Genomic DNA, 26411 nt, shown 5'->3' on the forward strand with positions numbered 1-26411 from the left:
TGATTTGCTGGCCGTATGCTGTGCCAGCCTTTGTGGGTGCTCACAAACACCACTTTCCCCAGAACCTATACTCAAACTTATTGTATTGCACCATCTCAGTGGATGTTCTCTTCGATGCCTTCCATTCTTTGGCTACCACTCCATTAAATGGGGTTGCATGGTGGCTAGGAGATGTTAACTACCTCGCCTGGTATACAGGAGGCCATGGGTTCGATCCCGACCCTGACGCCTGCTGTATATTTGGAGTTTGCGCGTTCTTCCCGTTGTCACATGGATTTATCCCCAGTTCCTCCGGTTTCTCTCCATTTAGCATCAACTTGCATTTATAGTATTTGGCTGCTTTAAATTTCCACCGGATGGCAACAAAACTGACACTTTTTACAAGGAGTCATGTTTGCATTGACCACAATACATGCGGTCGGAATGCAAACAAAAAACACAACTCTGATAATGTATGCACTGTCCTTGAAATTGATTGGTCTACACCCGAGACAGCTTTTCTTAGAACCTAGTCTCGCATGGTGTTGGACCAGATGACGCCAAAAAAAACCTACTCTTACTCCCCACCCTCTCACTATCCCGTGCCCTATCCAACCTGGTGGATGCGTCCGGGCTCGCGGCTCAGTACCTGCTTCAGGAGGTAGCCACGGCGCTGCAGTTCTCGGCCCGGGTACTCGGCCACGATGTACTTCCTGATGGCCACCACGTGCACAAGAGACCCGCACGTTAAGCACACGCAGTCACTGCACGCATAGTGTGCGTGGAGGTACCATGCACCCTGACTACACACACACAGAGCAAAGACATGCATATACAGCGGTAATGCATGCACATTGGTCGCTTCTGGGCAGGCTTTCCTTGCACGAGCTCGGAGAGTGGCATCCTTGCAGCGCAGCAGGTCCTTGGCCACCGAAGTCCCCAGCCCGTGATGTTCTATGCCAGAAACCGTTGACGAACGCCCCAAGCGTTCTGCTGGTTTAAATAGTGAGCATATTACCACCAGGGCAGAGCTATGACTCGCATCACTTTCCAGACTTCCCCTGGACTGACAGATTCTGCCATTCGACAGCTGATTAAAGTGGCAAGCGAGCCACCGTGTTGGCGAGGTCATGACTCGGCAGTGGTCGAATGTGTGGCAAGAAGGTTGTGTGGAATGAGCGCGACTCGTTATAACATATTCGTTTAGCAACCGGAAGCATGGGGATCCGGACGCCGTTGGACTTCGAGCAACATCACCACCATCACCACCACCATCATCACCACCACGATCCATGAGCAGGTGCCCACTGCACGTTTTGTCATGTGTTTCCACTTCTTTCTTGTGTCAACATGCTCAAGTCGTGCACATTTCTAGAACCAATTATAATTGGCTAGCTTGACTACCCGGCTTCGACCGGGACTTGGATCTGCTCCTGTCTTCACTCCTGCCAAAGGAGGAATGGGGCGAGATCCATTCTGCTTATGAACAAACAATCGAGTGGATAACATTCATGTCAACCTTTTATCAGGTGTGTAATAAAGGACTTCCAGGACGCCTCTTGAATGGTGCTTCTTTATTAACTGAGCCACTGCTCGGCTCCGCCCCTTCCCTCTCCGGGTTATTTCCCTTTTATCAAATGCCGTGGATGAGGCGTTCTCTCCGTCCCACCGTCGAGGTTCGCCACTTTCTCTCCGATCCCGCCGCTGGCTGGCGGCGTGTCGAGGAGAAGAGGCGAGCTCCGCTGGGGGATCTGCCACGTGGTCGATGGTGAGGTGCGGATGAGCAACGACGCAGTCCGGACCAAGGCTTCCCACACCGACCGCAAGTCCTCCCCTGCCTCTGCTTATATTCCTCCTGGGCGGAGCTATGCTAGGCTCCGCCTCCAGCCACGCCCCCTCGTGGAACCTTCCCGATGGTTCCCGAACATTCTTCTCCGACTCCGCCCATCACCTTTGGCCCAAATGTTATCCCTGCTTAGGATTGGATGCCAATTACCCGATCGTGCCCGTACAGTTACCCCCTGGCACCCACTAGATGGCGCTCTCTCATTACAGGTGCTTACCTTATACTGGTAGGAACGAAGTGGACCAGACCACCAATAGATTGTGTCCGTCCGTCTGTCCGTCTGTCCGACAAGATGGCCGCCCGCTCCCCCTGCGATCTGTGAACTAAACAAGATGGCCGCCGCTTCCGGGGGCCTCACGGCGAAACTTTAAACTTCGCTTCAAATTTACTTTACTGAAACGCAGCACGTTTTTTTAACACAGAGACAAGATACATTTATATTAACACAGACACGAGATACATTTAATCGCCTTATTGCGAGGCCTACTGCAGAAAAGGCATCGCGAGGCCTACTGCAGAGAAGGCTTCGCGAGGCCTACTGCAGGGAAGGCTTCGCGAGGCCTACTGCAGGGAAGGCTTCGCGAGGCCTAGTGCAGAGAAGGCTTCGTGAGGCCTCGTGCGGAAGGCTTCGTGAGGCCTAGTGCGGCAGGCTTCGCGAGGCCTAGTGCGGCAGGCTTCGCGAGGCCTACTGCAGAAAAGGCATCGCGAGGTCTACTGCAGAGAAGGCTTCGCGAGGCCTACTGCAGAGAAGGCTTCGTGAGGCCTAGTGCAGAAGGCTTCGCGAGGCCTACTGCAGAGAAGGCTTCACGAGGCCTAGTGCAGAAGGCTTCGCGAGGCCTACTGCAGGAGGCTTCGCGAGGCCTAGTGCGGGAGGCTTCGCGAGGCCTAGTGCAGAAGGTGGTGGTGGGGGGTGGTGGGTGGTTGGGTGGTGGTGGGGGGTAGTGGGGGGGTGGTGAGGGCTGGTGGGAGGGGTGGTGTTGAGGGTGGTGTTGGCGGGGTGTTGGGGGGGCTGTCAACTGCGCGTCAGCAAGTCGTCGGCTCCCGCAAAAATCGCTGCGTTTTGTTGTCACGGCGTCGTCGATTTGATGGCGTCGCTGAGATAAAAGCGCCTCCTCGCTGAAGTCGGTCGCCGTGAAGTCTGCAAACGACCACTTCGCCCCAAGTAGTTGAAGACGGGGGACAGTCGACACAGCGGCATCCACACGACTCCTCGGACACCCACGATCACCATGATCACCACACGCCGCCCTCACCACTTAAGCAGGGCGCGTTGCTAAGGGGCGGGGTAGAGGGCGGGGACTCGGAGCCTCTGGCGCGCATCGCTCCTCCCGGTTACTAATTATTATTCCTACCAGCCCACCCCGCAGGGTCCTGTTTACAGACCAATTTAGACCTTATTGGTTACCCCCGTGCCCTTATAAATCTCAACGTTCATCCTACAAAATCCCATCACAAGCGAGAAACACAAATAGACAAAAACAGTTTTATTTATTTTTGCCGGTATTGAAATGACTGTACGCCGTATGGACCTGAAACTCAATTTCCCCGTACAAGAATACGGGTAAACCATACAGGTTGACAGGTATGGGATAACATTTAAAATCACATCTTATAATTTGCTGTTATCCATACGAAATAAGAAGAAAAAATACTTAATCGAAGCACCTATAATGTTTTTGTATCGTTTGTTGTTGAAACGTTCCGAGCTGCACCGACTTGACATCTGTGAAAAAGAGCTGCATTACTCCAGGATAAATAAAGATTCTGATTCTATCACACGCACAGTCATTCGCATGCATACTGTTAAGCATACAAAACACTAAATCACATACAGTCGTATATATGAACACTTGCATATATTAATTCAAACGCATAATGTTTCACTCGAGTGGTAACAGAGTCACACGCGGGCACAGATGCCACCTCTGACGTTGATGGGGATACACAAAGTGAACACCTGTTAAGTCATTCCATCCCAGTTGTATTCCCGCTCATGGGCAACATCAGTTTGAAAAAAAAGAGCTTTATAGCTCATCAGATTCGTCCTACAGTCTAAAACACATTCATGCGGAGGGAGCTGGTAGGAACGTTGGGTTGCTCGGTCAATGGCCTGCAGGGTCAACGGCGGCGTGGTGTATTCCGCAAATATGCCCGACTGTGAGGGCGGGCACAAGCCGGCGTGAGTAGGTGAAACGTTGAGTTTTATAAGGGCACCACGGGGTGACCAGCCCCTCCCCACCCAGCCCCTCCCCACCCTCCCCACCCAGCCCCTCCCTGCACGACGGACGGACGGACACAATAATCCCCTGTGGGCTGGTGTAACCAGGAGGTTCCTACCAGTATAATTGTTTGTGTCTCTCCCTTGTGATGGGACGTTGTAGGATGAACGTTGAGATTTATAAGGGCACGAGGTGACCAATAAGGTCTGAATTGGTCTGTACAGGTATGTGCTGTACATTTAGTGGGCGCACTCTTCTGGACTTTTGTAATACAAAAGAAAAATACCAGGATATTTTCTACGGAGATTTTTAGTTTTTGTTCATTGACAAACTCAAGTTCCTTCACTTAAGCATTATTTATAGCTATACTAGTGGGCGTTTTTTTTGGGAGGGGGGATGGGACATAGAGACCCGGCGGGAAAGTAAAACATTTATGGACAATCCGCGACTTTAATTAAATTTAAAAAAATGTTAAAATTGAATTTTTTTGGACAATCCTCGTGGGATCCGGGGGATCCGGATTCCACTTTGACGCGAGACCCTCGTTCGCTTAGCGCAGGGAACCGGATCCCACGTTACAACATCGGGTGGGGGTGGGGGGCTTGGTGGGGGTGGTGGTGTTGGGGGGTGGTGGGGGGGGGGGGGTTGGTGGGGGGTGGTGGGGGGCGGTGGTGGTGGGGGGCTTGGTGGGGGGTGTTGGTGGGTGGGGCTTGGTGGGGGGGGTGCTTGGTGGGGGGTGGTGGTGGGGGGGGCTTGGTGGGGGGTGGTGGTGTTGGGGGTGGTGGGGGGGGTGGGGGGGCTTGGTGGGGGGTGGTGGTGGGGGGGGGCTTGGTGGGGGGTGGTGGTGGGGGGTTGGTGGGGGGTGGTGGGGGTGGGGGGTGGTGGTGGTGGGGGGTGGTGGTGGGGGGTTGGTGGGGGGTGGTGGGGGGGGGGTGGTGGGGGATGGTGGTGGTGGAGGGGTTTGTGGGGGGTGGTGGTGGGGGTGGTGGTGGGGGGTGGTGGGGGATGGTGGTGGTGGGGGGGTTGGTGGTGGTGGGGAGGGTTGGTGGGGGGTGGTGGGGGGGAGTTGGTGGTGGTGGGGGTTGGTGGTGGGGGGGTGTTGGTGGGGGGTGGTGGTGGTGGGGGGGTTGGTGGTGGGGGGTGGTGGTTGTGGGGGTGTTGGTGGGGGGTGGTTGTGGTGGGGGTTGGTGGGGGTGGTAGTGGGGTGGTGGTGGTGGGGGGGGGTGGTGGAGGGTAGTGATGGTGGTGGGGGGGGTTGGTGGGGGGTAGTGATGATGGGAGGTGGTGGTGGGGGGGTTGGTGGGGGGTGGTAGTGGGGGGGTTGATGGGGGATGGTGGTGGTGTGGGTCGTGTTGGTGGGGCTGGTTGGGTGGTGGGGGGCTTGGTGGGGGGGGGGGTGTTGGTGGGTGGGGGTGGTGGGGGGGTAGTTTTTGCATGATCCGGATCCCATTGATAACCAGTAACGATCCGGATCCTCACTCCTGCAAGGATCCGGATCCGCGGAGCGCTCCTTCCCCAGGTAACGGCGGCCCCCGTCTCCTCCGCCACTCGCCGAAGGTTCCTGGCGCCCCGCGTCGTCTCCTCCTTCCCGGCAGCGCCGTGCAATCGTCGTCGGCTGCTGCTGCTGCGTTCGTTGTGTGGGGCGAGGTGAGGGAGGGATGACGATGAGGAGGAGGATGGGGACGACGAGGCGCTCGCCTCGCACGGGGGGAACATGGCGGCTGCGTCGACAGCGCGCTTCGTCTCTGCCCCCCCCCCTTCCTCCTCCTCCTCATCGTCGTCTCTCTCTCCTCTCTCTCTTAGCCTCCTTCCTTCTCCTCTCTCTCTCTCCTCAAGTCACGCCGTCGTAGTTTGTCTGGGTACCGAGTTTTAACAACAACAACAGCAACAACAACAACACCTCGTCGGGTTTGCGACGCGTTCGCCCGCGGTGCCCCCTTCACTTTTAGCCCCCTAGGACGGCCGCCGTCGCCGCGCGTGTCCAACACCATTGTCGGGGTTGACAACGACGACGATGATGACGATGACTGTAGTCGTGGTGGTGGTGGTGGTCGGGGGAAGGGGCGGTATTTTATAATTTCTGTATTTTATAATTTCTGTATTGACAGAGGCCGCGCTAAAGGCCCCCCCCTCCCCCCCCGAAGGCTGTCAGTGGACCCCGCTGCGTTAGCAACCTCGTGCCCCCCCCCCTCCTCCCCACCACCACAACACGCCACGTGTAGTGGGGGGCACCGTGGATTTGTGTTGGATTCCTGGATTTTATGTTTGCACTTAGTCACTTTAAGATGTTGCTCGTTCATGTTGCAACCGATTCAAGAGCCGAATTGCTCACGGGGCTGAAACCTAAATTACTGTCCTGTAATTGTTGATGCTCCCGAGTCAAATTGACTCTCTGACATCAACAACCCACCACTGCCCAGCGTGGTAAAGCCATTGTCAAACAATTCCCCATTGTCAAACAATTCCCCATTGGCCTGCGAGATGGGGAAGCCCCCATTTAGCAGTGGCTTGACCATGGTTTGGAAGGAGGAAATTAATCAAGAGGCATGCCTATTGGACTAAACATTCAAATCAATGAAACTGAAACCGTTAGCTAAGCGAGAGGTGGGTGAAATGCATCCCCACCTCGGATGGTGGAATGATTCGTGGTCGATAATTCGATGAGCTGGGTTCGATTAGGCGGGATTTTTGTTTCTTAGGGCGAGCGGATGTTTTGGGTTTTGGTTTGCGTGCTTCGCGCATTTTTGCGGGCGAATTGGGATTGATGGTAGTCGATTACTCGGAGGTAATCGAGAAATAAATCGATTGGCCTCGATGCTTTAATCGAGAAGGAAAGTTGACCCTTGACATGGGGTCAACTTAAGCTGAGCGATTGGGGTTGAAAAGGGCTGATCGATTGAAGTGATTAATGGAGGGATGCATTAATCGTGCCACGATTAGTCGGGCAGATATCAAGTACGGTGCAGTCGTTTGGTAAAGACATATAACTTCAAAAAATGGGCGAGACATTCGAGATGGCAGATAATCGAAAATGATCGATTGATCGTGGAAATGGAAAGTGGAGCAGGGTTGGAGAGGGCTTGTCTATGAGAGGAATTGTCTGGGATTAAGTGAAAATAATTGGCTAAGAAAATGCATTGATCGTGAGGGAGTTCAGTTATCACAGGAAAGGAGCGGTCGGCAAATAATCAAATAAGATTAATATGAGAACCCCTCTTGAGCAAATAACCCTAAATGCATCCAAATCGCGTCACATCTCGGAAGCTAAGCAAAGTTGAGCCTGGATAGTGCCTGGATGGGTGACCACTGCACAAAAAACATGTTGTATATCGTTTACGGGGCTACATGGTGGTCAGCAGAGGGCAGTGCAAAAACATAAATTATTGTACCGTACTTTTATGCTCCCAAGTCAAAACTTTCTGCCATCAGCAACCCACACTGCCCAGCGTGGTAAAGCCATTGTCAAACAATTCCCCATTGCCCTGCGAGATGGGGAAGCCCACATTTAGCAGTGGAAATTACTCAAGAGGCATGCCTATTGGACTAAACATTGGTCAATCAGACTCAACTCGTAATTTAAATCGTTAACATGTCAAAGATGCATGCAGTCGTGTGCAATGTATTGTGGATTTTTTTATTGGCCAAGTTGCACCTCTCCGATGAGGCCCAATTTGGTTTCGACTCATCTGAGACGTTTGTATTATTGTCATCAGCAATTCACAACTGGCCGAAGGCCTCGCATCGTCATCATCTCACATGGTCTTGCGATGCCACAAGTCATCTTGTTTGTGTGCATGAGTTGATCTCGCCACGCAGTCTATGCTGTGGCCGCTCTATCTGTCTGTCATGTATTCTTTGGCTGCCAGTCCATCAACGGTCTCGCCCAACTGCTATCATTACCTCCAGCAGTGTATCCCACGAGAGACACGATGTCTCTATTTTGCATTTATTCTCTGATTTTCATTTTTTTTCTACTCGGCATACATCCCAGCATACATTTATCCTTGATTGCTTGCATACGATTTAGCTTTTGTTCCATGTTCACTATTGTTGTCCATGTTTCAGATATATATCCATATATCACAAGACATCCCCCACTGATCCACCTTCAGTTGTGACATGTCACCCCACAATTAATGCTTTTCCCCCACAAGCTGTTCAAGCTTTAATAAGCAATCTTCACCCTCTGGGTTTGGTAATTTCATTAACACGGTAATTGTGTATTTTACATGTAGTCATGCCTTCTTTGAAGAAGAGACAAAAGCAAGGACAGTCCAAAGCAAAAGGTAAATGCTGGCATGCACATACACTGCTGTGCAAGTGTGTCAGTGTGCTCAGGATTGTGCCAACCCATAACCACTTGGTTTAAATAGTGCTGTGGCTGAAATATTACGTGTGTGTACACACACCTTTGGTGGACTGTAGTCGCAAATATTAAGTTTGTACGCCAACTCAAGTGTTCGCTTCTGGCAATCCAACAAGTGGAGCTCCCTTAGTTGTCAAGCTGCTGCAGACAGGAGGCTGGTGACCATCCTCATCCCCCTGGTCCAGCAGACAGCATCAGGATCAGTATTAGTGAAGAAAGAAGTGCTACACGATGCCCAAATTGTTACCGTTGGTGCTCCCGCATTACACAGGCAATGTTGTCACGTGCAGGGTACCATGCACACTGCCACACTTGCGTTGCACTCACCGGCCGGCTATGCACATGTATGTAATTGTAGCTGAGGCTGAATGAAGCTTTTGAGCCAGATGTGGTGGCGCACGCTATTATGTGATCCAGCGGTTTGGAGGCAAACCGTTATGGATCGTGCAGATTTATAAAACTCCCAAATCTGCTGGGATGTGAGGTGGGTTTGTGAACCCATCTGTGCAAACCTATGTTTTTTGCTTGTACTTATTAGTCTTCTCTGGATACTCCGATTACCTACAATCCAAAAAACACTAATTTTAAAGGTATTGGTCCAACATTCTCATGCATGATCCTCTTGAACAACTCAGAGGCTTTGCTGGATACGTTAATGCCATTTACCTGAATAAATTCTCTGCCTTCCATATACTTTTAATAGAGCAGGATTCTTCATCTATATGTTCCAGCTGGCTATGTAATAAGATTAGCATTTGCTGGTGGGACCACGTTACGTCATCTGTTATAACATCGAATGGGGTCCGGGGCATCATAACGTCTGCACATGTGACCACTAATCTTTATCCCTTATCTACAGCTGTCTCATTTCTGTTGTTTATATCTCTTTCGTCTCACTAATCTGTACCTATTTATGTCTCAACGAGCCATATATCTCGGCAGTCCACACCTTGGTGGACCACTCCAAGAGCCTTCACAGGCCACCAGTTGAAGAACCCTGCAATTGAGGATCTGTAGTATATTTAATAAATGACTGCACAGCCTAGTCCATGGAAGTTACCTTCATGTCATTTTCATAAAATAGATCTGGAAAAGTTTTCAAGTAAAATGGCAGGAAATAAAATGTACTAATAATTGAGGTCGTATAAAGTCATATATTGATTTGGTGGTGTACGGTGTCTTATATCCCCGATAAAGAATTTTGGATGGATGACCACCATGCATAAAACAGATGTTGTAGGCAACTGTAAAGCTATGTTGTCAACAAAGGACAGTGAAGCAAATCCATGATGTACTTTGTCTCACCATCCATGCTTACTGCTATTTACCAACCCACACAAGCATAATAAAGTAGAACCAAATAACCAACATGACCTGCCACAAAATGCGGAAGCCCTCATCCACCAGTGTATTGATAAAAGGGTTGTGCATGTACATTACCAATATGAATAATAACGCCTTGCTATTGTCCCAGCTGATCGTGAAGCGACTGTGCCCCCATCTGACGGAGCTGAGCCACTCGTGAGCATGGACCCCAAGGCTGCCGACGCGGTCCCCGACGCAGACACCGATGATGCCGCCAACACCGCATCCACTGCCAACGACGAGGTGGAAACCGTGGACAAGGAGGCGGGGCCAGAGGGAGAGGAGGCAGGGTCTCCAGCCAAGGGGGCAGTGTCTGGGGCCAAGGGAGTGCAAGCAGCGGGTGCGGGGAAAGATGACGGCAAGCAGAAGTGAGCTCGCCACGCCGATGTTTGCCATCATTTGCATTTTCATTTTGTGCCGCTGCTGACGTTCTTTAAAAATATACTGCACCGTGCGATTCCTTTGTACCCGAAGAGATTCATTGTCACAGGTCCAGGTGTTATTAAATTTTGTCTTCCTGAAATGAGAATTTGTAGCACGCAAAATAGAATGTTATGGTTAATTAACATTTCCGGCTATTTAGACTTTGAACAAAACTGTGTGCCGTGTGCGGCGCACACGAAGCCCATGGCTGGCGTTATCAGTCCCCTCCACATTGAGCCCAATATTGACAGGAAGCACAGCAGAGGTGCTTTTGAATGCATGTGTTAGAACACACTGTAAACTCTACTGTAGACCCTTAATGCAAACGCTGCACAAAGTCAGTGAATACATGCGTGTTTAGTAACAATACATTTTAATCCAAGTGTCATCTCCTTTTGGTAATTACTATTGGTGGTCTCAAGCCGGTGTGAAAATTTTACTATTTTACTTATAGTTGATTTCATGAGAATTCTTAACACCAACTTGCACTGATGAGCGTGGTGAAATTATAGTAAAATAAAATAACCTCCACGAGCAGTGGATTGACAATGGGCTGTTCACACATACATGAATGTCTCACCTACAACTTATCCGCGTGTTTCTGCTATAATGGCTGCGAAGGTTTGGCTTGTAAAAATGGTGAGTTTGTCATCTATCTTGCGTGCAGGCGCCGCATCATCCCTTCCTGGGCCAGCCTCACGAACTCCCAGAATGCGCTGGTGCAACGCGGCACTTGCCGCGTTGCGTCCAACCGACCTAAGATGGCTGCCATCCTGACCGAGGCGCTGCAGGCACGAACACGCATACACGTACACACGGACAATTGCTCATAATGCGCACACAGTCGGTTGCGTCCATAACATTAGCATAACATGCATGCATGCGAGCTTGGACTATACATACATTTAGAAATAGGGTCACGGCAGTTGATTAAAAGAGATTCCTACCTTCGGAATATTCTCTATGCATCAAAGCTTGTGCACATAAGACACGATTTATCACGTGCCATTTTTGTCAATTACAAGACAATTTGGATTTATGTAGCATCTAAATACGACCGCATCTCAGAATGTATGCACTTGTTTACTATAAACTAATGGAATGAACGAGACGGAACATACAACACGGCAATATGAATGACACCCACAGTACAACCCAGTCAAAAAAATATATTAAATATTTGAATCGCGACACCGATTTGTGACAAGTTCTCGCATGCGTGCTCATAGGCATGTAATGATTTGTCAATTTAAATACATTCCTACACTTGATGTATGCATTGAATAGTGTGTGTCTGAGAATTATTTATTTGCATTTTCTACATTTAATTAAAAGCATATGCTCATGTAATATTTAAACTCGTGGGACAGACAAGACTCCAAATGAGACCGGGAAAAGATAAACAATCCAAATAATATGGTAAAAACGGCACAAATTAGATTATTCAATCAAATCGCAACCTCGTATTGTGACGATTCATTCAATGTGTATGCGTTACCTCTATGCATGGTCGCTGTATATGCATGCCTTTGCTCTGTGTGTGTGTAGTCAGGGTGTAGTTTGAGTGCGTGTGCATGATACCTCCGCACATGGACTACACATGCAACGACTGCGTGTGCTTACGTGCGGATCTTTTGTGCACGTGGTTTTTGTGTGGTGCGCGTCACGGCTGGTGGTCCTGGTCCATGCGGGGTGTGAGTAGGCTTGCGCGCAGCGCGGCGGGGCGTCCGTGGTGGCCCTCAGGAAGTACATCGTGGCCGAGTACCCGGGCCTTGGACTGCAGCGCCGTGGCTACCTCCTGAAGCAGGCGCTGAGCCGCGAGCGTGAGCGCGGACGCATCCGCCAGGTGGGGTGGGGCGGGAGGGCGGATAGCGTCAGGGAGTACGAGTACGTGTTTTTTTATTTTACTAGGTAAGGCCCACTGAGCTCTATACTGTAGCTCTGATTCAGAAGTGGAAATGTGAAAGGCAAAGGGAGGTTGCGAGAGTGAAAGAGTGATGGGGATGAAATTGAGGATTCGGCAATGAGTGATTGCATGAGAATGAGTGAGTGTATATGGGAGTTCGATTCCCGCTCACGGCCAACACCAGTGAAGAATGTCTGAACCGATCCTGGGCCTCCCCTAGGTCGACTCGGCCTCGAATGAGTACCTCGTGTGGTGTGTATTCATCCCCACATACGTTCTCGCTAACAGGACTTGCCCCAACATTCTGTTAAGGCTATAGGGGGGATCTTTGTCTTTGTATATGTGTTGTGTTGGTGGTGTATGCTTGTTTGTGGAAGGCAAGCTGGTGCGAAATGCTTGGACAGTGATTTCTGTTCATGTCCAGTGTGCTTATGTATGTTCGTGTGTATCTGTGTGCCTTCATAGGGGCTCGCTAACAGCTCTTTCCTCAACAACTTGTTAAGGCTATATGGGGGATCTTTGTCCTTGGGGGAGCAGTGCCATAGTAGTTGGTGCGCTGCATTGAACCTCTGTTTCGTGGCGTTGGATAAAATGAGTGGAAAACCAGTCCAGGGCTTCACCTAGAGCCACTCGGCTTTAAATAATTGCAGAGTGTGCAGTGTGTAAACAGTCCACGTAGGCTGTAAGGGGGAATTGTTGTGTATGTGTGTGACTTGTCATTTTTTGTTCCTCCCCCCCCCAGCTCACAGGCAAAGGGGCCTCTGGCAGGGTTGAGCTGTCCAAACCAAGTGCCCGTGCAAATGGAAAAACGGTAACGCACCAAGCAGCACACATCGCACCCCCCCCACCTCCAGCCACCAGTTTCACTCGGCCTTTATTAGAACCTCGTCGCGTCTACCCAGGTGAGCGGACACGAGAGTTCGTGCTCCCTCAAAAATTCCATCGATAGGTTGCACGACGCAACTGAGCGAGCTGACGAAATTATTTTAAATATGTAGCAGTGTGCAATCATTTGGTGAGATCTGAGAATGTACCGTGTGTCTGGGTACATTGAGCACTCCTCATTGAACTTTAGTCAATGTATATTAACTGGTGCGATGAGATTAAAGATGAAATACGTGCGTGATGTTGTAATAGGTTTTTACCCTTTTATCTGGCACCAAAACTGACACCTTTATACAATTGATCATGTTTGCAATAACCATAATAATGATATGCACTGTCTTAGAAATTGATTGGTCCACACCCGAGACGGCTTTTCTTAGAGCCTCGTCTCCACCAGTAGAGACCAATCAACTTCAATGATAGTGCATATCATTATCAGAGTTTTTTCTTTTTGTTTGCATTTTGACTGCTTGTGTTGTGGTTATTGCAAACATGATCCCTTGTATAAAGGTGTCAGTTTTGGTGCCAGATAAAAGGGTAAAAACCTATTGCTATATCTTGCTACTGGCAAAGGAGGTCTCATAATGTACGTGCATGATGATTTTGGTCCGAGTAACACATTGCAAAAAGGAGGGCATAACCCTGGAAACAAGTAGCTCTTGTCGGTACTCACATTGGCTCTGTACCTATGACTGTCAGACATGAGGTCAAGCTATGTAAGTGAGCAAATATCACATCAAAGTGACTAAATTGACAAATAAAAACATGGTGAACACCACAATATTCACTGCATTGCTCCTGAAAATCACTTTAAAGTATTTTTTTCTTAAAAAGGAATATTAAACCACGTGAGACACAGTCTCGGTGTGGAGCTGCAAGACAAGAGCGTTTTTTGTGTTGTTGTCATCTTTTAAATAACGTGAGAAATTTGTCGAGATTACATAAAGTTCACCTGTGATGCCATTGAATCAAAGTACACCACTGCGTGCCTGGCGTCAGGAAAACACTCATTCACAATTTAATTGAAAATCACGGCCAAAATGTTCTCGCGTAACTCAGGTCTCTCCCGTAAAAGAGATAATGAGCTCTCATCTGGTAGAATAAGTTATCAGAGTATCATCAGACACACCATAGTATAGGCTGCTCCACATACTGTGACACACATTTACATCTTTAGGACCTTCGTAGTATATACACGTCACAGCAGCAAGGGGGCTGAACTTATCCATTCAGCAGCAAGGGGGGGGGGGGAACGTATCCACTCCGTAGCAAGGGTGAGTCTAACCACACACACGTTACATGAAACCTGATGCAATATGAGAGCGAGAGAAGGTGGCAATATTGAGTAACACTTCAGACATTTCAACTTGTGTGTGTGAGTGTGTCTTTGTATTTATGGGTCCCTGCAGGATTTCTTGCAACAGACAACGAATTTTTGTTTATAAACTTTGGGTGAAGGGGGTCACACTTCATTTCCCTGTCCATGAGAAGGACAGAACATCAGCCTATCCGCCTGTCTTGTAATGTACGCAACCGGCTGCAGTGGGGGATCGGAAACACCGAACCGCGTGGCCTGTCTGGTTCGTGGCTTCTCCTTAACATTAGTAATATCGTTCTTCCATCAACATTTGTGTGTGTTCTCACAATGTGCGTGTGCATGCCTTTGCCTTGCTGCATTTATGTCCACTTGTGCTCAGTGAGTGCATACCATTGATTCGGTGCAAAATTTTGTTTAGGAGCTTTCGTGCATCGTCCACCACACGAGTGCATGTTTGTGTATGCATAGGTCTTGCATTTGGTGGTGTGCGTGCACTTGTGTGCGTGCAGTCGTTGGAGGTGTGAGCGCTGGTATTTGTGTGCAGTGGTTAACAATCTTCGACCCAGGTTTAATTTCTGGGCGCGGATAAAATAGGTGTCAAGTGGTATCTAAAGCTGTCGTAGGCTTTACCCAGGCTGACTTGGCCTTTGATTGAGTACCTGGTGCAGTGTCTAAACATCAGCTCAGGGGAGACTAAAGGTAGCCGAGCATGGTGCTGACCACACCACTCTCTCTTGTTCCGTGGCGGTGTTCGTAGGTGCTGGCTAATAGCCCCAGCATAGCTGGAGCCACACTGAGGAGTCCTAAGCAAGCTCAGGAAGTGCCAGGTTGCTTTTCCACTGCAGAATCTGAGCTGTTCCCCATGCAACGAACGAGTGAAGATGGTTTTCGATGACTCGACGACATTGTGTCCTCGCAGTGTACGGACTGACACAGACCTCACATGCAATAGACACGTCATTCATCTTCTTGATTCTTTCGGTAAAGTCACGTAGAAGGGAAATAAGAACAGGTCTGTCGGGAAAACAGCGTCTGACAGACCTGTTCTTCACCTGAGGACGGCTGCTTGCGTTGTGGCCGAAACTTCGTGAGAATTATTTATTATGTTTTATTTTTATTATTTTATTATTTCCCTTCTACGTGACTTTACCGAAAGAACCAAGAAGATGAATCCCTGCAGTCACGAAAGCTTTAAATCAAAATTTAGACACGCCATTCGTTTCACCCCTGGCCCTGCTTTGCCCCCGAGCGAGATTCGGACATCTTGTGAGGCAGGCGTTACACAGTTTCGTTCCAGCTCGGCATGCCAAATATCCGGTGTAAAACAACCCCTACCGTGAGGGCCCTGCGCTGGCTCGGCTTGGACTTGCTGGCGGAAGAGGCATGTACGACTAAACAGGGGATATTTTTGCATGTGTGTGTGCAATGGGGAGCAGGTAGCGTAGCGGTTAGCGCACTGCGCTATGAACTCGGCGACACGAGTTCGATTCCCACTCACGGCCAACACCAGTGACGATTATCTGAACCGGTCCTGGGCCTCTCTAGGTCGACTTGACCTCAAATGAGTAACTGGTGCAGTGTGTAAACTTTGCAACTCGGGAGACAGAGGCGGTCGGGCATGATGCTGGCCTCCCCACCCCGTCATGCGCCGTGTCAGCCTTCATAAGTGCTCACTAACAGCATTTACCACAACAGTCTGTTAATAATAAAAAGGGGGCCTGTCCTGGCTCCTCCCCCCTCAACAAGTATATATACGGGGTTGGATCTCTTGGAATTTCTCATTTACTTGATACAGCAAGCGTGCTGTGACGGTTCCACCTGAAGACGGAAGCTTGTGTTGCCTCCGAAACGTCGTGATTTTTATTATATTTTTATTTTATTAATTTTAATTTTTTACCTACGTGACTTTACCGAAAAAACCCAGAATATATAGCCTGTTAAGGCTTTACGGGGGATATTTGTCCTTGTGCAATCTCCAGGGTCCCCAGGCAGTCGTTCCTCCCACCAAGCTGGAGGATGCCCTGCCATTGGCGTTTACGCGCGTCTGCGTGCCCAAGGAGGCATCGGTTGCCTTTATCCGCAAGTACCTGCTGCAGCACTACCAGCACCTGCCCGTGGGTGACAGGTGAGCAAACTGGACTTATCCGCCTCCAGCACATGCCGCATCCAACTACTGCCGCGTTCAGCCGTCCTCATTCAAACACAAATGACGTGTTTCCACAGTGCTGCTCAGGTCTCTCTGCTGGGGAGAGATAAACATGCGTTGTGATCTTACAAATGACTCCCTGGGTTTTTCGCTTCTGTTCTTCGGGAGACGGCATTCTTGATTAGCGTCCTGTATTGCAACGGCTGAGGTGGAAGTTGATGTGCCAAGCCCACACAATGCAATTTCTGAGCGGGCACTCTTCAAGTTAGGGAAAGCAGCATTAAATGGTTGCTCACCAAAAGTTATTTGTGTGAGTTGCATTGTGCATATGCAAACCTGCGTGTACACACACATACATACATAGGTATGTGTGTGTATACATATGTTGAATGTGGGGGAATCGTGGTGTCAATAGTTCGAACACTGTAATCTGTGGTCCTGACCACCCGGGTGGGAAACCTGAACATGATTCACATTGTAATCAGCAACTGGCAACTCAACTTGGCCTGGGCCACCCATAGGTAAACTTGGCTTGAAATTAATTCCTGCTGTGGTGTAGTCTGCATGCTTGTTTGGTGCATCTCTTTGGTTGTGGCCAGAATTCCCTCATTTGTGTTCTGTGTATTCCTTAATAAGTGTTCCCTAACAGTACCGTTCCAGATAGCCTGGAAGGCTGGATGGGTGGGGAATGATTGTGTTGTGTGTGTGCTTTTGTCTAGACCCACCATGCTGAAGCAAGCTCTACAGCGCTGCGTTGGGAAAGGGCAGCTGGAGCAAATCACAGGCAAAGGAGCTTCTGGGACATTCCAGGTTCCAGCCTGCGCACAAACCACACCAAGTTACACACAACCAAGGACAATCATACACAACCGCGCACAATGATGCAACACCATGCACAGTCACACACAATCGTATGCAAAGACAAAAACAACAAAAGCAACCACACAAAGAAACAACTGCAAAGACAGATCCCCACTATAGCCTTAACAGACTGTTGGGGCAAGTGATGTTAGCGAGCACCTTTAAAGGACAGCACGGCCCACGAGGGGGTGAGTGGCCAGCACCACGCCCAGCCACCTTTGCCTCCCCAGTGGTGATGTTTATGTACCATACTAGGTACTCATTTTAGGCTGAGTCTACCTAGAAGGGAGCCGCAGGACTGGTTCAGATGATTGTCACTGCTATTTGCCGTGAGCAGGAATCAAACTCGGGTCGCCGGGTTTGTAGCACAGCACACAAACCACTACACTACCGTTCCCCCAACACAACTGCGCACAACCGCACACAATCACACACCAACAATTTCATTTTTGCAAGCTTTGAGAGCTTGGCTGCTTTAGAGAGGGATTTACCAATCACATTACAGGGGACGGGTTTTCACGAGGTGGCGGACTTTCAAATCATTGTTCTTATTTATCGGAGACTAGCGGGAAGTACCCGGCGTTGCTCGGGCTAAAAAGACACACACACACATCGACTTCCAAACACACACAAACATCGACCCACACACACAAATACATCGACTTCCACACACACACACATATGGACTCAAACACACAGAATCTACTTACACACACAAGTGGAGTAACACACAGACATCGACTTTAGACACTCGCACACATCGACTCACACGCACATACATAGTCACACACACACATGGACCTACACACACACATGGACCTACACACACACATGGACTTACACAAACACACGTATCGACTAACACACACATGGACTCACACACACACACACACATATCGACGTACACACACACACACACACATCGACTGAAACACACACGTCGACTTACAAATGCACATGGACTCGCGCAGACACACATTTCGACGTACACACACACATCGACTGACACACACACATCGACTGACACATGGACCCACACACACATACACATCGACTTAAACTGTGATTAATTAGATTCAGACTATTACACAAACACCTGCACGCATAAACAATCTTGTGCGACATGCGTGTTGTTTTTCTGCCTTGCCCAAGCTTGGGAATTGGGGTACTTGTGCAATTTTAACTAATTTACTTGTATTTATTTTTTGTGATTTGCTTACAGTTACCTGTACTTTGCACTCTTATCGTTTTTTTATATTGTTTGTTGTAACTTTGTCCGGCCCCTACTGGACATCTGTAAAAAAAGAAAAGAACTTCATAACTCATCAGATTTCTCCAGGATATCAGAATAACTGCATACTGCAAATTGTCAGACATACAAAATATTAACTCTTAGGTTTTTTCGGTAAAGTCACGTAGGTAAAAATATATAATAAAAATAATAGAAATAATAATAGAAGAAAAAAAATCACGACGTTTATATTATTATTTCTGTTGTTTTTATTATTTATCTTCACCTACGTGACTTTACCGAAAAAACCTACGAGTATGAATCCTTGCAGTCACGAAAGCTTCAAATCTAGAATGAATACAAAATACTAAATCACACAGTCGTATACACACACTTGCCTCTATTCACACGCTTAACGTTACACTCAAGCAGTAACACAGTCACACGTGCAGACACAGATGACGCTGCTGACGTTGGGGATAAATACACGCAGTGAGCACCTGCTAAGTCATTCTCCACTGACCTGTCCGTGGCATTTTCGCCTCGAATGCACATCTCTGGAAGGATGCCAAATTCCTGAGTTCAAACGTTGGAGAGTCGATACTGCATTTATGATGTTCGCTACAAAGCGGTACATTTCGTTGAACAGCTTTACCCCAGGCCCTTGGTGACACCAGAGGGAGGGATGCACTGGGAGTACAACTGGAGCTGCCCCTCATCCTAGTCCTTCTTACTATCAAGGAGATTTGTGAAAAAGAGCTGCATAGCTCATCGGATTTCTCCAGGTTAAATAAAGATTCTGATCTCCCCCACCTCCCACGTCTGTCCTCCCTCTCTCACTCCGCACCGCCCCCAGCTTTCTCCCAGGTCTCCGTTTCCACGGCAGCCACTGGAGCGTGCCATTTCAACGGCGATTGTGGCGATGAATGAGCCCAAAACGGCGTCCGCCACGGCACTACGCAAGCACTTCGCTGCGGATGGCGTCAAGGGTAAGGCTGCGTGGGCGCTGCGACGAAAAAAAAAAAAGATGATTGTAGATGTGGCCCCGTTTGTCACAGAGAGTTAAATGTTGTCAAGAGCACCGCCGGCACCGCTGCTATCCTAGTTTTGCCACTATAGGACTGCATTTAACTCTCCTTCAATTAGTTCAAAATCACTGCCTTGATACTTTATTTTCTTCTGCTTTCGCTCGCTGGGGTTGTAATCAATTTGAATTCAATACAATGTCTGGAAAATCACAGAGAAATGTTTATATTTTATCATAATTTAGAAGCAAAAATTAGACTTGCCTTTTGTTTCAGGTGCTGAAGAAATAAATAAAGACACCAAATACACTTTGTTGCTGCGTATAATTATTTCTGATTAACTTTCAATAAAGAAACGTCTAATTTAAAGCGAATTTGCGTAAATAAATGTCTTGCTTATGATAGTAATGACGGGGCGGGGGGCGCTTTTGCAGTGACATCACGTATGGATGTAGCAATGTCCTGCATATATTAATTTTTAACCGTCACTTTCTGTAAGGAAACGTGATATTCGAAGCGACTTTGCGATAAAAAATGTCTTTCCGTTCGACCTTTTTCCGTTTGAGTGAAAAAATCCACCCGCTCGTGATTGTTTTATTATTAATGAGGGGGGGGGTGGGGGGGGGTCGAGGGGGTGCGGCATGTGGAGTGACGTCACACACGTTACACATTTTTGGGCTATTATAGTAGTAATGGGCAACATCACTGAAAAAATAGCTCATTAGATTAATCCAGTCTAAATAAAGAGTCTGATGAGTAGCAAACATATGCACTAGTGTTAGGTCTCCCTGAGGATGACTCGGCGTTGAACGATTACTTGGTGAGGTGTGGAAATATTGGCACTTGGAAAACGAAGGAGGTCGGGCATAGTTTTGGCAGCCCCTCGTGTGCCAAGTCGGCCTTCATGGAGATGCTTGCCAGAAGCACTTACTCCAACAGTATGTATGACTTAGTTTTAAGCCTGATCACTCATTACAGTCAAAGACAAAGATCCCCCGTATAGCCTTAACAGAACTGTTGGGGCAAGTGTTGTTGGCGAGCACTTATGAAGGCTGGTACGGCATACGAGGGGGTAAAACCTATTCTTATTTTCATCGTATGTATGGCCACTTGAGGAATCTTTATCTTTGTTTCTTGATTGATGTTTTTTTTGTGCGTGTGTACTTATGTTTGTGTACAGCCCACGTGCTGAAGCGCGTGCTGCATAAGTGCGTGCGTAACGGCTGGATCGATCAGATCTCGGGTCACGGTTTCAGTGGAACCTACCGCCTCGCATTTCCGTACTACCCCAGGTGCCCCACACACCTTTACCCTGTGCCTCACACAACCACACGATGCATGCACACACCCACATCGTACATACACAACTACACTGCATGCACACACCCACATCCCACACCATAAACAACCACACAGTGCATCCACACACCCACATCCCACACCTTACACAACCACACAGTCAATCCACGCACCTAAACCCCACACCTTACATACACAACACACAACCTCATATACACCACGTATCTGCACGTACCTGCACGTACCCACATGCTCACACCTCACACGCACACTCGCACAGCTCCTCAAACACAGACACGTCACACTTCGTACTTCCACTCACGGTGCACCCACACTCTAACCCTGTACCTGTGCATCTCTGCAGCCCCCTGATTCTCTTCCCAGAGGACAAGGATATGCTGGAGGGCCGAGCCGGCCGAGACACCGATGACGACATGGAAGATGTCAACGAGGATGAAGAGGAGGAAGAGCACGATGATGAGGACGACGACGATGATGAGGACGAGGAGTCTGAGAGCGACTACTCTGAGCCAAGGCATGCTCGGGCACGCAAGAGGTGCGACGGCTCATCCCCTGTCCTGCACCTGCTGTCGTAACAATATCAGCAGCACAATAATTATCTTAACAGTGGGATTAGCAAACCAGCGCTAAGGTCTGTTATATTAACAAGACCTTTAGCACTAACATTAAGGTTGGTGTAGCAACCAAAGGACGAATACACTCGCCTTCAAGGCTGCTGTCATAACCATAGCTTTAGCACCACAATCAATCATCGCGTGTAGTCGGCGAAGGACTGTTGCGGCATACACCCGTGTCCTCGGTGATTTGTCTGATCCACGGATCGGGGTGGGGGGGGGTGGCAACCACGGGGAGCGGCACCATTCCTTTGAGGGTTGCAATCCACTTGGAACTTCAACCGCCAACTGAAGTGCGCAATCTGTTGGAGTTTGCGCATCAAGAGTACTCACAGCCCTGACCTTGTACCTGTGCCCCCAGACCTCGCTTGGTGCTCGCCAAGAAGACCCCGCGTCGGTCCTCTGCCTCGTCGGGCCGCGCCGCCCACAGTCGCAAGCGCAGCACGGCCGCCAAGGCCCGCGCGCCGGTCAAGCGCGGCGCGCGCGCGAGCCGCTCCGCCGCTGCCCCGCCAGCTGTCGTCGCGGCCGCCCCCGCCAAGCAGGCGGCGTCGCGAGGCAAGGCTGCCCCTGCCGGGCGGCAAAAACGCGGCGGCCGCGCATCTCGCAGCTCCGTCGCCGCGCCGGCGCCCCCCCCCGTCGTCGTCGTCGTCGCCGCCAAGACTCCGACCAGGTTCAAAGTCGCTTCGGCGAAGGTTCCGGCCAAAGCCGCCGAGCCCAAGGCTGAAGCCGTCGCCAAGAGCGACGCGACGCCCAAAACCGCCGGCAAAAAGCAGGCGGCAGGTTCTGCGGTCGCTAAGGCGAGCAAGAAAGGATCTCCGGCCGCGCGCAAGGCCGCGCGCAAGGCCACCGCCGTGAAGGGTGTTGTTGCGGCATCGCCCGCACGAAAGATGAGGCCCAGACGGCACTAGGCCTGTACGACGGCGCAGACCCTAGTTAGGAAAAGCCTTGAGGTGTCTTTGATACAGTTTTTTGTTCTTCTTTAACGTTTGTTTATTGGGCCTTCATGAGTGATATTAATATGTCCGGTCTCGTTGCGTGCGTGTCGACGCTAGTTTAGCGGCACAACGATGGTATTTTAAGTTTTCTTATTTTTTGAGCCCGGCGTGCTTTACGACGTACACCGTGGCTCGCCGACGATTGAAGGTGCTCTGCGTGCGCGTGTGTGTGCACGCGCGTGGGTCTCGCGCGCGTGCACATTTGTTAGGATTCCTCGTGAGTGCCTGGTTTGGGCTCCCGGAGCCTCGTGGGATTTTGTGCCGATCCAGGCCTCTAGTCGTAGCCACACCACGACGAGTAATCGAGTAGTAACACAATTTTAATCATGTGTATGTAGTTGAGATGTCCTTTTCCCTGAGGCTGTGTGAATTCCTATTAGTTACCAGTGCCCCATCTTTTTAATGCACTCCCTCTCTCTAACCCCTTATTATTTGTCACAGTATACAGTCGTTAATCTTCCAGGCAAATTTAGTTCGCCTTCCGCCGGCAGACATTGGCCCACTTGTCCCAATAGTGACGCAAACATTTTTTTAAATGTCCATTCTAAAGTCGGTGGACAACATAATGTCCCCTCTAAAAAGACATGCATTCACCCCTGACATTAACAGGGAATGCATTGTCAGCAGGGCAGTGTTAGAGATTGATATTGGTAGAACACATTGCCAAACAAATCACTGCTAATTCTTGGTTTCTTGTGTAATAAAGGACTATGATTGAAGGGGATCCTATATAAAATAGTTTTGTGTAATTTTATGCTGCCACCCCTCTAGCCTCTGCTGATTATAGGAGTTCTGGAATTACTTTTTATTCTCTCTGTTACATGACTCCTATAACAATACAAATTGTGATATCGCAATCGGTGATGAACATACAAAATAAATCGATACTTGCATCGCATTTATTTGTTAACCTAACATGCCAACGTTGATCACTTTTCATAAGGTGGGTGAACATGGAAGAGTACACAAACATCTGGAGAAATATTTAGTAACAGAACTCTGGAGAGTTTGGTGTTCATGGCCAAGGTTGTGGCTCCCTGAAGTTAATCGTGGCACTCGGTGTAATGGTTTAGTTCAAATCCCACCACGCTTTTATTACCACCGCATTGTGCGTGTCCTGTGCAAAGCAGATGCTTAACATACTCTTAGTTCTTTCGGTAAAGTCACGTAGGTAAAAAATGAAATAAATAAAAATAAAACAATAAAAATCACGACGTTTCGGAGGCAACACAAGTCTCCGTCATCAGGTGGGACCGTCACAGCCAGATTTGCTGCATCAAGTGAGGCAAGGATTCAAGATGTACGCCCTTAAATGCAAGTTGAGGGGGGAGGAGAGGGGGGGGGGGCGCTCATCAGAATGTGGTAGCCAATGAATGGAACGTATCGGGAGGGAGTGGGGCGGGGCTAAAAGAAGGCAGTAAGTGGTACACGAGAGTCGGCGATGTGGACGTTTTATTTTTATTAATTTAATTTTTTACCTACGTGACTTTACCGAAAGAACTAAGAGTATGAATCCTTGCAGTCACGAAAGCTTCAAATCTAGAAGATGCTAAACACTCTGTCACCATCTGCTGTGCAAGGCCATCGTATGCAGGCCCCCACAAGCAGAATTTTCTCAATGTGAAAATGTCAATCTGTTTGATAGTTTAGTTTTTAAAAGTAATAATTTTCAGTTACAATGCTTATACATTTTGTATACTCTCTTATTTTAAGTATGTATTGCTATTAATAATACAGCTAGCATTTTGTTGTAAGCTTCACCTAGAGAAGTGTCGTAGAAGCTTGCTTGCCAGCAAGGCAGAAGAACGGTATCGATAAGGAATGTCTTATACCACCCTTGCTGCGTTACGGTGTACGATTTTATTGTGCGTGTGTAGACAATGACTTCGTTTTGGCATTGACAACATGGCTGACAGGTTCAAATGTGTTCACACAGACAACGAAATGGTTGAAAGTTAAATACGAACATCACAGTCGTGATTTTGTGTGGCTTGAACTTCCCAGTTTGTTCCTGTTGCAGAGTTATTTTTGACCTAATTTTAGGGAGGGATTTTCTTTTGGAACGATATTGTTTTAGCCAACTCCAATTAGCATGGTTGGCTACGTATGGATGCGAAGTAAGTTCAACATGCATACATACAGAAACATGAAAGTAAGCTGCTTTGGTTTTTGTGGTGTAATTTTGATAACCATACCTTAATTTTGTTTGCCGTTTCAAAAAATGCCACTAAATAGGTAATAAGGTTCGATTGTCGAACAGAAGTAAGTCGGAGGGCATTATTATCTTGATTCCCTTAGGCATGTTTTTAATAAAAACACAAGTCAAGCATGGAATGGTTTTAAACTTTACTAAGCCTCGTCAGCTTAGTTTGACCACATAAACCAATTCCAATGGATGCCCCCATTTAATGGGAAACGTTGAACCAGTTTCAAATTCCAACTTCTCGGTATCATCAGCAAAGACATAGCTTTAGAACTCAACACGACATTAGTAATGTGAAAAGATCGTAATCAAGCTGTTAGAGCGGTTATTAAAGCGATCTAAGATCATGTTCTGTATTCATCACTGTTTGATATACCAGTGATTTAAAAGGGAAAGGCTGCTTTCTTTAACAATGGTCGAGAAGCAACTGACGTCCACATTTGACTAATTGTTTAAGCTTTAAGAGGGGGACCTACTCCCATTGCTCTGCGTCCACTTCCAAACTGGGCGGTTGTGATGACTGTTCAAATATTCTCACTTAATTTCTACACGTCGTTTGGAAGCATCTGAACAGGTGTCAGTCACATCATTTCTGGGCTGCATCTTGAGTCACTGCTTATGCGCTGTACTACTAAAGTACTATTCTGTAGAAGCCACCCATTCTGTGTCTTAAAGGCAAACGGTAAACCGCCGTTGTCTTCCCCGCAGATGTTTAATGGATTCAAATGAATTTGCCGGTCTCGCTCTTGACAGCCCCAGCAAGTAAAATATCAGGTCAAAGGCGCGAGTTCGATGATATTAAATCAGCACGGGCAGTTCTGAAAAAAAAAAATGCAACGCTATGAAATAGTTATATTCAGACACTGTCCTAAGTATGAAACATCATGTTTTGGAAAAGGGTATGATCATGAAAGAGGACACCACAAATAACAATGGCTTGCATTGCTTCCAACAGCTATTGGCATTTCAGTGCTCAGCAATTTGTATGGATTTTTTTTTCCTCTTCGCTGGCAATATTTGAAGGGGTCAGGTCTGCTGGCAGAATGTTATTTGCATTGCGTGAACGTTCCAAGTTTGGCATTCGGTACCTCTGTATTTGCGTAAGCTGGGCATCAGCGAGTGTCTGCCCCACCTGTCATTACACATTCACCTGCATCGTGCAGCCCCAGTTATTACTGCATCTTGAGCTTTCTTAGCCACACTTTCCAAGACAACACCTTTATACCCAATGTTGCCGTAACAGGACAAGCTATGCTGAAGGCTGTAGCGATTATCTTAATGTTGTGATCGCCCAGACTTAATAACAACGATAACAGACTACGAACTCCCTCCCCGCTGTGATCTATTAGAGAGTATTTAGATGTGTGAAGGCCCACATATAGTATTGGCTTGACCAGCTTGTCTTTCTTAATTTTCCTTTGTGTTTTTTGTAATACGCTTAGCAAATGCATGTTGAGTAGTACATACTAACCAATTGTTTTAGTTCATAAAGAAGCATTAAACTTTGACATTTGATTCCATTCAATGGTCCTGGAGTTTATATGGTTTGGTGTGGAGAGATTACAAATTCATGTTGCTTACAATGGAGTGAGCTATGATCTTATTTCTCTGCTCTCAGTTTGGATTCTGACTGAGTTGCAACTCTGTTGTTGTATTGACACAGGAAGCTGTTTACAGCGATTGAGTCAGCACCCGAGATATTGTATTTG

General features: G+C 48.3%; 1 protein-coding gene across 1 annotated transcript; it reads left to right on the plus strand.

Annotated features, from left to right (window-relative positions):
• Window positions 1-1012: 1012 nt before the first annotated feature.
• HP1BP3 (heterochromatin protein 1 binding protein 3) lies at window positions 1013-26222 on the plus strand. Its single transcript, XM_061561216.1, is given in 15 exon segments — window positions 1013-1081; window positions 1187-1279; window positions 5472-5501; window positions 5503-5563; window positions 8280-8330; window positions 9885-10143; window positions 10866-10989; window positions 11901-12044; window positions 12847-12915; window positions 16287-16432; window positions 17173-17263; window positions 19402-19534; window positions 20751-20862; window positions 21234-21425; window positions 21866-26222. Coding segments are annotated over 15 exon segments (2121 nt in total). The 3' UTR covers window positions 22413-26222.
• The last annotated feature ends 189 nt before the right edge of the window (window positions 26223-26411 follow it).

This window comes from Lethenteron reissneri, chromosome 27, assembly GCF_015708825.2.
Source record: "Lethenteron reissneri isolate LAM-NWPU_2019-01 chromosome 27, ASM1570882v1, whole genome shotgun sequence".
Lineage (NCBI taxonomy): Eukaryota > Metazoa > Chordata > Hyperoartia > Petromyzontiformes > Petromyzontidae > Lethenteron > Lethenteron reissneri.